At 40.8% G+C, this 14,797-nt stretch overlaps 1 protein-coding gene across 1 annotated transcript in view; it reads right to left on the reverse strand.

The window, feature by feature from the left end:
- LOC121532119 (aggrecan core protein-like) overlaps positions 1–14,574 on the reverse strand; it is a 31,165-nt gene extending 16,591 nt beyond the window's left edge. Inside the window, exons 1-4 of the mRNA XM_041837830.2 lie at positions 14,501–14,574; positions 1,683–1,762; positions 846–1,229; positions 215–389 (exon numbers count right to left, since the gene is read on the reverse strand). Of these exons, the coding sequence (XP_041693764.2) occupies positions 215–389; positions 846–1,229; positions 1,683–1,755 (632 nt within the window). The 5' untranslated portion in view covers positions 1,756–1,762; positions 14,501–14,574. The remainder of the gene's footprint in view (positions 1–214; positions 390–845; positions 1,230–1,682; positions 1,763–14,500) is intronic.
- Positions 14,575–14,797: the final 223 nt, after the last annotated feature.

Raw genomic sequence — 14,797 nt, forward strand, 5'->3', positions numbered from 1 at the left:
TTCTCAAATAGTACTTGAGTACCCCTGGTCTTGAACAACATTTCACATCCCCACACAACCCTTCAGGTTAGTTCATTTCTACTGTATATCCACACTGTGTATGAAAATATCAAAGATGGCTTTCCTAAAACAGCTATGACTGACAATAGTGCACATGGCTTACCTAAAGCAGTCATGACAGATAACGGTACACAGTTTAGTATGTCAGAATTACCTGACTGTTTGGTCAGATAGCCAACCGGCGTCACATTGGTGGAAGCCATCGTCAAAGGCAGCCTGTAGCTGGGCTGGGGTGGCGATGGTGGCATTGTTCTGGATACAGGCAGCCTTGGCCCTCTCAAAGTTCAGAGTGTAGCGAGTAGAGATGGCTCGGTAGTGGAACACAATACCTGGAGAGGAGAGAACAAATTTCCCTCACTGTATTATTTTTAAGTATTATACAATTTCAGAGGGTAGGCTAGGGCTAGTGTATATATGAGGTAGATTATTGTATTATGTGCTATTGAAGGGATATTTCACTCCAAAAATCCAACTTTGTCAGATGTGTTTCGAAAAAGTACTTAATATGAAGATGAATCCATGTCCCATGCTACTGGATTTAGCTATATGCCTCAATCCCAAATAATAACCGAATATTTTACTGATTTTATTTGGCACATTCTTTTGTCAAACTTTATTTTTGGAGTGAAATGTCCATGTTAATGTTAATGTGTGTGAGAACCCTCAACGCAATGTAGAGTACATCTGAACCAGAATAAAAGCCAACCTAATGATCGTTTCTTGAATAGCTTAAGATCATACCAACAAAATGCACTCAGAGCCTGTAGTTAAACTCCAAGTCATACCTTGAACCTGGATGTCCACCGAGTCATAGTTATCCTCGATGCCGTGCATGACCTCACAGCGATAGGTGCCTGAGTCCTTGGAGCGCAGCTCCGTGATCTCCATGGTGATGTCGGTGGGCACCAGCGGGTAGTTGGCCATGGTGACCCGGTCTAGGTACTCCGTCTCCACGTGAACTTTGCCCTCCGACGCCACCAGGATGAGGGTTGCCTTGCCCTTGGTGATGTAGGTCCATTTGATGCGGTGGGACAGGGGGGCGACAGTGGGCGTGGCCGGGTCGTTGACCGTGTTGTCTTGGAAGTAGCAGGGCACCACCACCTTGGCGCCCATCAGAGGGCGCAGCGGCACCTCCACAGGGATGCTGACACTCAAGGTACTGTCTAGATCTGGGTAAGATAGTATGAGATGTATTTTTACAGTATATCAGCAGATCATGTAGGGACGATGTTGCCGAAGTGAAGTAGCATGATGGATGTACTGCCCGTTTATTTTCAGCAAAGTGGAGTGAATTCATGTCACTTGCCTGCATTATTCCAACCCTATCCTAAGAGACTAGAAAACTCTTCTACTTTTGCATTTGGTGTCAGTATCCAGTATATAACAGGGGCCCTGTTTGAATAGCTAGAACTGCGTTCTTCCCTATTTGCAATGCATCCTTCCCTATGTCCTTCTTTGATGTTGATTGGATTTGATTGGATAAAAGCAGTGGAGTGGAAATCTTGCATATACCTATTCATGTTAGATCAGTGATTACTTCAAGGAAAGGAGGAAGGAACAATGCTTTTTTAATAGTATTTGAATATGACCAGTGAACAATAGTGATGTAAGCTTACACATACCACCAGGGTCTTCAAAGGATATTGTTGAGGTGATGAATGGCAGAGACACCCACAGTAGGAGCAAGGTGATCATGGTTGACCTGTTAAGGAAGAAAAAACTGTCAGTGAAACAAATGGTTGTCTTGTCAGATTTGGTGAGGGACTTAAATTTAGCCTGGTCAACCAGACTGAGCTCTCATTTTGGTTGACCAGGCTGACTGTAAATGACACGTGGTCCTCTGTAGCTCAATTGGTAGAGCATGGCGCTTGTAACGCCGGGGTAGTGGGTTCGATCCCCGGGACCACCCATACGTAAAAATTTATGCGCACATGACTGTAAGTCGCTTTGGATAAAAGTGTCTGCTAAATGCCATATTATTATTATTATTACAATGGCCACACATTTTTAATAGGTTTCAATGGTGTGTAAAAAGCCTCATTAGACCACAAACGGTTGCTGTTCTCTGTGTAGCCAGGTGGTAAAAGCACATGGCTGTATTCGTTTATATCCACTAGATGATTGTGATTATGATTTAGACAGAATTTTACTTTATGGTGACCTTGCAGTGATTTCCCTATAACATTATTCTATTTTACATTTAAGCTTAGACAGAATATACAACCACACATTTGTTTTGTGTCCTGTGCTGGGTTTACTTTCACCAGGCAACATCGGTTTAAATGATTCCAACTTGTCTGGTGGGAAAGGTTTTACCAGATAGTTTATTTACATGTATTCTTCAGTACAACACAGCTACTTTGCCCCTTAGTGACACTGTATTCACACAGGCTAACTACTATATATCAGTATGGGCTGGTTGTACTGTGCTTTACTTGGGCAAAGTGGAAACATGTTGTCAAAAGTCACTCTCCCATTCTCAAATACCACACACATGTTCATCAATGAATAAAACCCCTCTGTCCCTGGCACAGGAAATGTTCTCATCGCAAAAATAGAATTTGAAATGGATACAGCATGGGAAGTCTTTATACAGTAGCTTATAGGAAAATGGAAAAACGTGATTCATTTAACCCAATGCATACAATTTGTGTGTTTTTTTACAGGAAGAAATGACATTCAGGGCAGTCCTCTTTCAGTTATCAGAGACTGGCCCTTTCAGTGTACAGTAGTCTCTCTACCTCCAGTCACTTCCTCTCTGGCTCGTGAAGAGTGTGTGTGCGCGCGTGTGCGTGTGTGTGTGTGTGTGTGAATAAAAGTTGCTTTGATGGTGGATAAAAGCATGCTTTGCGGTTACATGGGTATTCCACATGGGCAGGGATGTTACTGGTCACTTCAGCTGGGATGCCTGGCGCCCTAATGGGTCACTGGGTGTGATCCTGCTCTTCTATTTCCAGGTGGGAAATATGGTAGAGGACAACCTTCCCCAAAATGTGAGGGATGAGAGCGGACACTGTAGACGTTTTAACTCCTGAGCTCCTGAGCCTTTTAGCTCTGAAATATAATTGTACCCATCCTTTCTCATCTCTTTCAGCACACGACACAAAACAATCATCTGTCCCCTGTAGCTCAGTTGGTAGAGCATGGTGCTTGCAACGCCAGGGTTGTGGGTTCGTTTCCCACGGGGGGCCAGTATGAAAATGTATGCACTCACTAACTGGAAGTCGTTCTGGATAAGAGCGTCTGCTAAATGACTTAAATGTAAATCTTGATCCGTTTGGGTGACACAGAAAGGGCTAATCAAAGGCTGTAGATATCAGATTAGCAATTAGAGGTATGGAATGACTTTGTGTCATAGCCTACAGTAGGCAGAGATGGAGTCAAGACCAGAACTCTCATTAGAGTATGGTAAAAGTCTAAAGTGTTACCAAGTGTTACCAATGGTTGCCAAGTGTTACCAATGGTTTCCTACTCTTGAATAGCTCTTTGAGAGAGTAAGCCACTGTAACCCAGGTGTGCCCTAGTAGGAAGACCATTGTGTGCATCGCACCCTGCACTATCAGCTCCAATATAAATAACATGAGCAAGTCTACATCTGATAAGCTTCCCAGTAAAGCATTAAAAGCAACCCAGAAAAGTGCTAAATACAGCCCATATTAACATATGCAGCCTGAGAAACAAGGTCCATGAAGTCAATAACTTACTTGTAACAGATGACATTCATCTTCTGACTATCTCTGAAACTCACTTAGATAATACCTTTGATGATACAGTGGTAGCAATACATGGTTATGACATCTACCGTAAAGACAGAAATGTCAACGGGGGCGGTGTTGCGATCTATATTCAGAACCACATTCCTGTAAAGCTTAGAGACGATCTCATGTTAAATATTGTTGAAGTAATATGGCTACAGGTTCATCTTCCCATTTTTGTGGGAAGCTGCTATAGACCACCAAGTGCTAACAGTCAGTATCTGGATAATATGTGTGAAATGCTTCATAATGTATGTGATATCAACAGAGAAGTATATTTTCTGGGTGATTTAAATATTGACTGGCTCTCATCAAGCTGCCCACTCAAGAAAAAACGTCAAACTGTAACCATTGCCTGCAACCTGGTTCAGGTTGTCAGTCAACCTACCAGGGTATTTACAAACAGCACCGGAATTAAATCATCAACATGTTTTGATCACAACTTTACTAATGCTGCAGAAATGTGCTTTAAAGCAGTATCCAAATCCATAAGATATAGTGATCACAATATAGTAGCCATATCTAGGAAAACCAAAGTTCCAAAGGCTGGGCCTAATATAATGTATAAGAGGTCATATAATAAGTTTTGTAGTGATTCATATGTTGATGATGTAAAGAATATTTGCTGGTCTGTGGTGTGTAATGAGGAGCAACCAGACGCTGCACTTGACACATTTATGAAAATGCTTATTCCAGTTACTAATAAGCATGCACCCATTAAGAAAATGACTGTAAAGACTGTTAAATCCCCTTAGATTGATGAGGAATTGAAAAAATGTATGGTTGAGAGGGATGAGGTTAAAGGTATGGCAAATAAATCTGGCAGCTCAACTGATTGGCAAACGTACTGCAAATTAAGAAATAATGTGTCTAAACTAAATAAAAATAAACTATACTATGAAACAAAAATAAATGATATAAAGAATGATAGTAAAAAGCTTTGGAGCACCTTAAATAGAATCTTGGGAAAAAAGGCAAACTCGGCTCCATCATTTATTGAATCAGATGGCTCATTCATCACTAAACCCACTGATATTGCCAACTACTTTAATGACTTCTTCATTGGCAAGATAAGCAAACTTAGGTATGACATGAAAGCAACAAACGCTGACACTACACATTTAAGTATATCTGACCAAATTATGAAAGACAAGAATTGTCCGTTTGGAAGAGGTGAAAAAATTATTGTTGTCTATCAACAATGACAAGCCACCGGGGTCTGACAAACTGGATGGAAAATAACTGAGGATAATATCGGACGATATTGCCACTTTTATTTGCCACATCTTCAATTTAAGCCTACTAGAAAGTGTGTGCCCTCAGGCCTGGAGGGAATATAAAGTCATTCCGCTACCCAAGAATAGTAAAGCCCCCTTTACTGGCTCAAATAGCCGACCAATCAGCCTGTTACCAACCCTTAATGAACTTCTGGAAAAAATAGTGTTTGACCAGATACAATTCTATTTCACAGTAAACAAACTGACAACAGACTTTCAGCACACTTATAGGGAATGACACTCAACAAGCACAGCATTTACACAAATGACGGATGATTGGCTGAGAGAAATTGATGATAAAATAATTGTGGGGGCTGTCTTGTTAGACTTCAGTGCAGCCTTTGATATTATCGATCATATTCTGCTGCTGGAAAAACGTATGTGTTATGGCTTTACACCCTCTGCTATAATGTGGATAAAGAGTTCCTTGTCTAACAGAAAACAGAGGGTGTTCTTTAATGGCAGCCTCTCAAACATAATCCAGGTAGAATCAGGAATTCCCCAGGGTAGCTGTTTAGGTCCCTTACTTTTTTCCATCTTTACCAACGACATGCCACTGGCTTTGAGTAAAGCCAGTGTGTCTATGTATGCGGATGACTCTACACTATACACGTCAGCTACTACAGCAACTGAAATAACTGCAACAATTAACAAAGAGCTGCCTTTTGTTTCGGAATGGGTAGCAAGGAATAAGCTAGTCCTAAATATTTCCAAAACTAAAAGCATTGTATTTGGGACAAATCATTCACTAAACCCTAAACCTCTACATCTCGTAATGAATAATGTGGAAATTGAGCAAGTTGAGGTGACTAAACTGCTTGGAGTAACCCTGGATTGTAAACTGTAATGGTCAAAACATATAGATACAACAGTAGCTAAGATGGGGAGAAGTCTGAACATAAAGTCTCCCGAGTGGCGCAGTGGTCTAAGGCACTGCATGTCAGTGCTAGCTGTGCCACTAGAGATCCTGGTTCGAATCCAGGCTCTGTTGTAGCCGGCCGCGACCGGGAGACCCATGGGGCGGCGCGCAATTGGCCCAGCGTCGTCCAGGGTAGGGGAGGGAATGGCCGGCAGGGATGTAGCTCAGTTGATAGAGCATGGCGTTTGCAACGCCAAGGTTGTGGGTTCGATTCCCACAGGGGGTATGAAAAAAAATAATGTATGCACTAACTGTAAGTCGCTCTGGATAAGAGCGTCTGCTAAATGACTAAAATGTAAATGTAATAAAGCGTTGCTCTGCATTCTTAACACTATCAACAAGGCAGGTCCTACAGGCCTTAGTTTTGTCGCACCTAGACTACTGTTTGATAGTGTGGTCAGGTGCCACAAAGAGGGACTTGGAAAAATTGCAGTTGGCTTAGAAGAGGGCAGCACGACTGGCCCTTAAACGTACACGGAGAGCTAACATTAATTACATGCATGTCAATCTCTCATGGCTCAAAATTGAAGTGAGATTTACTTCATCACTACTTGTTTTTGTAAGAGGTGTTGACAAGCTGAATGAACCGAGCTATCTGTTTAAAATATTAGAACACAGCTCAGACACCCATGCATATCCCACAAGACATGCCACCAGAGGTCTCTTCACAGTCCCCAAGTCCAGAACAAACTATGGGAGGTGCACAGTACTACATAGAGCCATGACTACATGGAACTCTATTCCACATCAGGTAACTGAAGCAAGCAGTAGAATCAGATTTAAAAAACAGGTAAAAATACACCTTATGGAACAACGGGGACTGTGAAGAGACACACACAAAGGTACAGACACATGCATACACACACATTGTGATATTGTTGTATGGTGGTATTAAACATTTTGTATTGTAGATATGTAGTGGTGTAATAATATTATATGATGTACTCTTTTATATTTTGTTTTATATGTAATGTAAGTGCTTTAATATGTTTGGACCCCAGGAAGAGTAGCAGCAGCTAATGGTGATCCCTAATAAATACAAATACACATTTCTTCTCTGCTTTCCACCACAGCCACTATATCTTCATTGTGTTACATTTTCAGGGGCCCATGCAGTCCAGCAGCCCTTTGATAGATTACAAACTAGACTCATTCCAACAACTAAACACAGAGGGACTCTACCCTAGAAGGAGATTACATAACATATACAGTACCAGTCAAAAGTTGACACATCTACTCATTCAAAGGTTTTTCTTAATTTTTACATTGTAGAATAATAGTGAAGACTATATTATATTCTTCAAATAGCCACCCCTTGCCTTGATAACATCTTTGCACACTCTTGGCATTCTCTCAACTAGCTTCACCTGGAATGCTTTTCCAACAGTCTTGAAGGAGTTCCCACATATGCTGAGCACTTGTTGGCTGCTTTTCCTTCACTCCGCCGTCCGACTCATCCCAAACCATCTCAATTGGGTTGAGGTCGGGGGATTGTGGAGGCCAGGTCATCTGATGCAGCACTCCATCACTCTCTTCTTGGTCAAATAGCCCTTACACACCCTGGAGGCTGGTAACTCTAATGAACATCCTCTGCAGCAGAGGTAACTCTGGGTCTTCCTTTCCTGTGGCGGTCCTCATGAGAGCCAGTTTCATCATAGCACTTGAAGAAACTTTAAAAGTTCTTGACATTTTCAGTATTGACTGACCTTCATGTCTTAAAGTAATGATGGAACGTCGTTTCTCTTTGCTTATTTGAGCTGTTCTTGCCATAATATGGACTTGGTATTTTACCAAATAGGGCTCTCTTCTGTATACCAAATAGGGCTATCTTTTTGGTTACTACATGATTCCATATGTGTTATTTCATAGATTTGATGTCTTCACTATTATTCTACAATGTAAAAAATTGTAAAAATAAAGAAAAACCCTTGAATGAGTAGGTGTGTCCAAACATTTGACTGGTATTGTATCTAGTCCTTCTTTATCTCAGTCCTGGGTTGTGGTCATTAGGCACCAAACGAAAGAACACTGACTGAAATATGAAGGGACTACTGGGACTTCTGCAATCATTTTAATATTTCTTAGCAATTAAAAAATATATATGACCTGCCCTAATGAACACTACCCTGAGGTAAATTAAAGTCTAAAGAGTGAGGCCAGAGGAATTCAGAGGCCAGTAAAGTCAGTCTCCCAAGTTCAAAGGTCATTCCACCCAAATGTTTCACATGATTGACTCTGTAGACACAATAGCAAACAATGTGAATGTATAGCGCTCACAGGCAGTCATGCACACACAAACATAAATCCACACTGGGAAGTTCACTCACACACACACACAGAGAGGCTTGGGTCACACTCCTAGACAAGTTCACTCGATCATGACACATACACACAAAGAGAGGCTTGGGTCACACTCCTAGACAAGTTCACACACACACAAAGAGAGGCTTGGGTCACACTCCTAGACAAGTTCACACGTGTGTGTGAGAGCAGACCTGCATTCTCTAAGTTCCACACTCAGGAAATACAGCTCCAATATTTGCTGTCAGAGATCTGACTGGGTGGATCAGCTCAGTTATATTTGGGAGGAAACACTAAAATGCACATGAAATTGCATATCACCTTAGAACCATAGGTCAGAGATAAACCTCCAGCTAATTCATAAAACTAGCTATATTCTTCATAACTTCTCTGAGGGCTGGATTCAATCTGTATTGCAGGTAAATCCATTTGAATTTAATCACTTTTTGATAGCATCCCTTTTGATTTAAACAAAACATTCCATACAGTACATGTTTGCATATTGAAAAAGTGTTCAGGGACTTTTTGGAGCTGAATGCCAAAACATATAGAGGTGCTCAAAGTTGACCAATTTTGCATACCCCATCATACCATAAGACATCTGTGACGTATAATGATTTGAAGACAGGCGCAGGAATACGTATTAGGGGTTTTATTACTCCACCCAACAAAAATATATATATACACAAAAGAGACATAACCTCTACACAGGACCCGTCAACAACACGCGCACAATACACGGCACTCACAAGACCAACGGACATGGGACAATAATCGACAAGGACAATGGGGAACAGAGGGCACATATATACACATACTAATCAGGGGGAATGGGAACCAGGTGTGCATAATGAGACAAGACAGTCTGGGGTTGGTGGTAATGATCCATGTCAGTGACTCCTAGAAAGCCGGTGACGTACACCTCCAGAACTGGTGAACGGAATGAGCAGCAGTACCGGGGGGATCCGTGACAACATCCATGTCTTCATCACTGGAAAAGATAAATGGTTGAGTTTGATATCATTAAAAAGCTTACAAACAGAGTTGTCAAACTGTTTAATAATTTATTGAATTTTTTTTATCTTTAACGTCAATTATCTAAAAACCTGTAAACTCAGATTTTCTTCATATTCGCAAATGTTGTAGTTTAGACCCTAATTTACATCATCTGAGGTTGTGTTGTGCCCACCATCAGTTGAGACAACATGCTCTTGAATGCAGGTTAGGTGTCCTTTCAATCATAGAAATTGAATTCATAGAATGGACCTATCCCTTCAGCCCACTGAATTTAAATTTTAACTTCTAATTACTACCACAAAGATGGCCGCCGGTCCACCCACCGTCGAATGTCAACCCAAATTATCTATTCTATGATCTATGTTTCAATTATTTCAATAGTTTCCTATGGAAGATTGACAGTATAACTTAAAACAACTGATATTCAAGTTAACATTCTCCGATGTGTGGACCTCCAACCATCTTTGTGGTACCATTTGAAAGTTGACATTTTAATTGTATTCCCATTTTAGTACATTTATCAGCCAAAACATGACACCCACCCTGTATTCAAGAACGTGTTGTGTCTCAACCGATGGCAGGTAAAACACAAAAACCTCAGATGATGTAAAATAGGGTCTAAGCTACAAAATATGCAAATATACGCGTTTTAGATAATTGATGTAAAAAAAAAAAGAAGAAGACATTTCAACAACAAAAAAATCAAGAAATTCTAAAACAGTTTGGCAACCCTGTTGGTAAGCTTTTAAATGATATCAATCTCAACCATTTATCTTTTCCAGTGATGAAGACATGGATGTCTCATTGTATGGTGTGGTGTGCAAAATAGTTCAAATTTGAGCACCTTTATCTCTTGAATGTTTAGGCATTCAGGTCCAAAAAGTCCCTTTCCAAACATTTCTACAGTGGGCAAATATGCATGAAGGTTTCATTCAAATCAAAAGGGGTGCTGTCAAAAAATTATTGAATTGAAATTCATTTACCCTTGCGGAAGAGCCACGTTATAGCTCGATGGAAAGTTTAAGGCAATGTTCCCACGTTCGCCGAGACCGCATTCGTCGGCTCAATCGGAATTACCTTACATTTGAACGTGTATCTTCCGCGATACTTCCGCAATATTACTTTGAATCGAGCCCTTAGTTAGGACAGCGACTTTCTCTGGAACTCTCAAAATGTTCAATCTCTCTTGGACCTTCTTTGAAAGTCTAGAAGGAGAAGGGCTTTGTCTGCCTGATAAAGACGGACTTTATGAAGTGTTGGCCTAGGTCATATTGTGTTTTGATGTCTGAAGTAATGATTGATGGATCGAACAATCCAATGATTTGATCCCAGCATTCCAACTGAGCTAGATGTAGTTCTGAACTTCTGAGTACATGTTTTGTTGATTTGAATGCAAGCACCACACAACTAGTAGCTAAGGCAACTTCGACCATAACGATAAGTTCACAAAAGGAGGCCTTTCAAGAATGGATTGGATGAAAATCCGTCCCTGAAGAGAACTAGCTGCTCCCTAACACAGTTGCCATATATAAACATTCAGCATGGCCAACCAAAACCTTATCCCTGGGTTTACTGTAGCATACTACTATATCGCTCTACAGATGGCCAATAAATCCACATGCTGTTTCAAGGCATCAATTAAAACCTTGCCATCCTCCAACCTTCACGATCTACACTCCCATTGTGAGCCAGCCAAGCCTGGAGCGGCAGCCGTATAGGTCTTCTACCCCTTCTACAGTATGTCCATTCAGCCAGTGTGGTATGTTCCGTTCCCCGTTGAGGTGGAGGCCAATAAGGCCCTGGTCTGTTCCTGCTGTGGTGGAGCCCTGTGTGTTTGGATGAATGCAGGGCCCTGGGAGTGTGTTGGAAGCCAAGGTAAACACAGGGCTGTGGGGGCTGTATTCCTGAGGAGGCCCTTAAACCCGCCTGGGTCTCTGGAGACCACAAGCACCAGAACAGAGTGGACATTGACAACAGAGCCCCTCAGAGGGGTAAGGGAGCAGGGAGCAGGGAGCAGGGGGCTGGGGGCTGGGGGCTGGGGAACATGGGAGCTAGCACACGCTCACTGCCCATCATAGACCTGTAAATAAAATATAGTTGAAACGATTGATATTCAGGACAAACTCTTAAAATGAATGATCAAGGAAAACAAAAACTGTGTGTGAAAATTCGAAGTTATTATATTTAATTAATCACTTTAAAAAATGCAATATGGGGAAAATACAACATTTCCCAGAATGCATTAGTTTAACCCTGAGGTTAACCCTGAGGCCTTCAAAAATAAGCCAAACAAATGAATATACAGCACCATTCAAAAGTTTGGACACACCTACACATTCCAGGGTTTTTCTTTATTTTGACTATTTTCTACATTGTAGAATAATAGTGAAGACATCAAAACTATGAAATAACACATATGGAATCATGTTATATTTGAGATTCTTCAAAATAGCCACCCTGTGCCTTGATGACAGCTTTGCACACTCTTGGCATTCTCTCAACCAGCGTCATGAGGTAGTCACCTGGAATGCATTTCAATTAACAGGTGTGCCTTGTTAAAAGTTAATTTATGGAATTTCTTTCCTTCTTAATGCATTTGAGCCAATCAGTTGTGTTGTGAAAGTTGGGGGTGGTATACAGAAGATAGCCCTATTTGGTAAAATACCAAGTCCATATTGTGGCAAGAACAGCTCAAATAAGCAAAGAGAAATGACAGTCCATCATTACTATAAGACATGAATGTCAGTCAATACGGAACATTTCAAGAACTTTGAACGTTTCTTCAAGTGCTGTCGCAAAAACCATCAAGCACTATGATGAAACTGGCTCTCATGAGGACCGCCACAGGAATGGATCATCCGACCTCAACCCAATTGAGATGGCTTGGGATGAGTTGGACCGCGGAGTGAAGGAAAAGCAGCCAACAAGTGCTCAGCGTATGTGGGAACTCCTTCAAGACTGTTGGAAAAGCATTCCAGGTGAAGCTGGTTGAGAGAATGCCAAGAGTGTGCAAAGCTGTCATCAAGGCAAAGGGTGGCTACTTTGAAGAATCTAAAATCTAAAATATACTTTGATTTGTTTAACACTTTTTTGGCTACTACATGATTCCATATGTGTTATTTCATAGTTTTGATGTCTTCACTATTATTCTACAATGTAGAAAATAGTACAAATAAAGAAAGATCCTTGAATGAGTAGGCTTGTCCAAACTTTTGACTGGTACTGTATATATGAATACAGTTGGCTATTCTAAGCACTAAGGTTAAAAGAGCATATGAGCATTGTTTTCTGGATAAAAGTTATATATTCTTTGGTATCTGGAAGTGTGACCTGTCAGAATCAATGAAACTCTCAAGTTCTATCACTAAGTGGAATTTCTTTGAATTGCACTGAATTACATTCTACTTCCTGCCACTCAAACTTAAATTCAATTAGAATTTCAAGTCATGAGTTGAATTGCAGTCAATTCCAAATTCATGCCGGGGTGGACACACACACCCGACGCAGATACTGTATGTAAGTGGATGTGTACCACTTACACACAGATGGGCACATAGATATATACGTGCATTTACAAATACACACATTCACTCGTGCATGAGCAAACACACATGCACATGCATGTCGTACACACGCCCACAGTAAACATTATATAGTAACATATATTTTCTGACTTCATGGTTAGGAACAATAGATCATTCATGCCGTGTCTTTAGAAAGCCTTACTTTTACGAATGTGTTAGGATAACAATCTCTGTGTTTATGGCAGGGATAAAGAGACTGTCCATAGTTGTCCTGACTATTTCCATTTCTATAGAAATTCTCATAACCTAACTACTGTATGTATAGGTTTAAAACTGTTCAAACTATGGCACAGTGCATTCTAAAACTGTTCGAACTATGGCACAGTGCATTCTAAAACTGTTCAAACTATGGCACAGTGCATTCTAAAACTGTTCGAACTATGGCACAGTGCATTCTAAAACTGTTCAAACTATGGCACAGTGCATTCTAAAACTGTTCAAACTATGGCACAGTGCATTCTAAAACTGTTCAAACTATGGCACAGTGCATTCTAAAACTGTTCAAGCTATGGCACAGTGCATTCTAAAACTTCCAACAGCCGAATACTGTAACAGCCATAGTTTATATATGCAATACATGCTGAAAACTGCAACTAACAATTCTATTCAACCTATCAATTTTCAATCAAAGCAAAAAATATTCAGTCAGACAGACATCTTTGTGACACATCCTCTCAAAGAAAGATCAAAATCCTTCGTTGAATTATAGTATTACTCTGTCAAGTCTCAATTTGGCTTCCTTCTGCTTCTGTCAGAAATGACATAGGACTGTGTTGGATAGCAAAGGGAGTTCAACCGTACAGTTACGCTCTAACCCCAACTGGTATAGTAACCAGAGAACACGCTGGTTGTCATGCCATGCCCACAGCATGTGCCTCCTCAGTTTTATCCATGTATACACTTAAAATACAGAAGATATTGTTTTGTTTGCACAAAATTAATCCAAAGAAGTTAAATTTAGCCAGTGGCTCTGACACTGACTATGTGAGTGACAGCAGGGACAATCAAGTCAGCAGTAAAAGCTCACCATGTGCAGTACCATCTCTTTGTTCAACAACCAAGCACATTAAACAAAAGGAAAATACAACATAGAATGTAAAAATGGCATATTTAAAAGTTTGAGAGTGACAAGAATCTCAGAATTTCACTGCAGTTCCATGTTATGAAATAGATCTGAATTCTGAAAAGCTATATACAAGTTTTTATTACACAGCTTATCAGCTTAAAAAACGATTTGCATGTTTGTTTTTTACTGTCTAAAAGCTTTAAAACATTAAAACAAAATGCCTTTATCTTTAGTTTCTAGGTGTTACTGAGGCCAAGGTACATTTTATTCCTCTCTTCTCGGTCCATCACTCTCATCCCCTCTTACTAACAGCACTTAGAGCAGTTCTGTACATAGGAAGCTGCCCTGTACCGATGATACTGAAAACGAGACTTTACCTTGCCACTGTCCTCGAAGCCAAGGATAAACGTTATCAAGAGGCCAAATTGTGCCTCTTGAAAAGGATATGTTTTAACGCAGTATTCTTGTCCCTGGTTGGATTGGTACGGTATAATTCATTCCTGTAGTAAGTAGTAACGTACCGTTGATGCGTTGTGACTCGAACCTGTGAGCCAAATCCTTATGTGTTCTGACTGTGTGCTGCTCCCAGATGTGCTGGGAGTAGAAAGAAGCTTTATTCAAATGGGGTACCAAGTTTAGCAGTTAGAGAAAGAGAGAGAGAGAGAGAGAGAGAGAGAGAGAGAGAGAGAGAGAGAGAGAGAGAGAGAGAGAGAGAGAGAGAGAGAGAGAGAGAGAGAGACGGAGAGAGAGAGAGAGACAGAGAGAGTAAGAGAGAGAGAGAGAGAGAGAGAGAGAGAAAGAGAGACAGAGAGAGAGAG

This window comes from Coregonus clupeaformis, chromosome 19, assembly GCF_020615455.1.
Source record: "Coregonus clupeaformis isolate EN_2021a chromosome 19, ASM2061545v1, whole genome shotgun sequence".
NCBI lineage: Eukaryota > Metazoa > Chordata > Actinopteri > Salmoniformes > Salmonidae > Coregonus > Coregonus clupeaformis.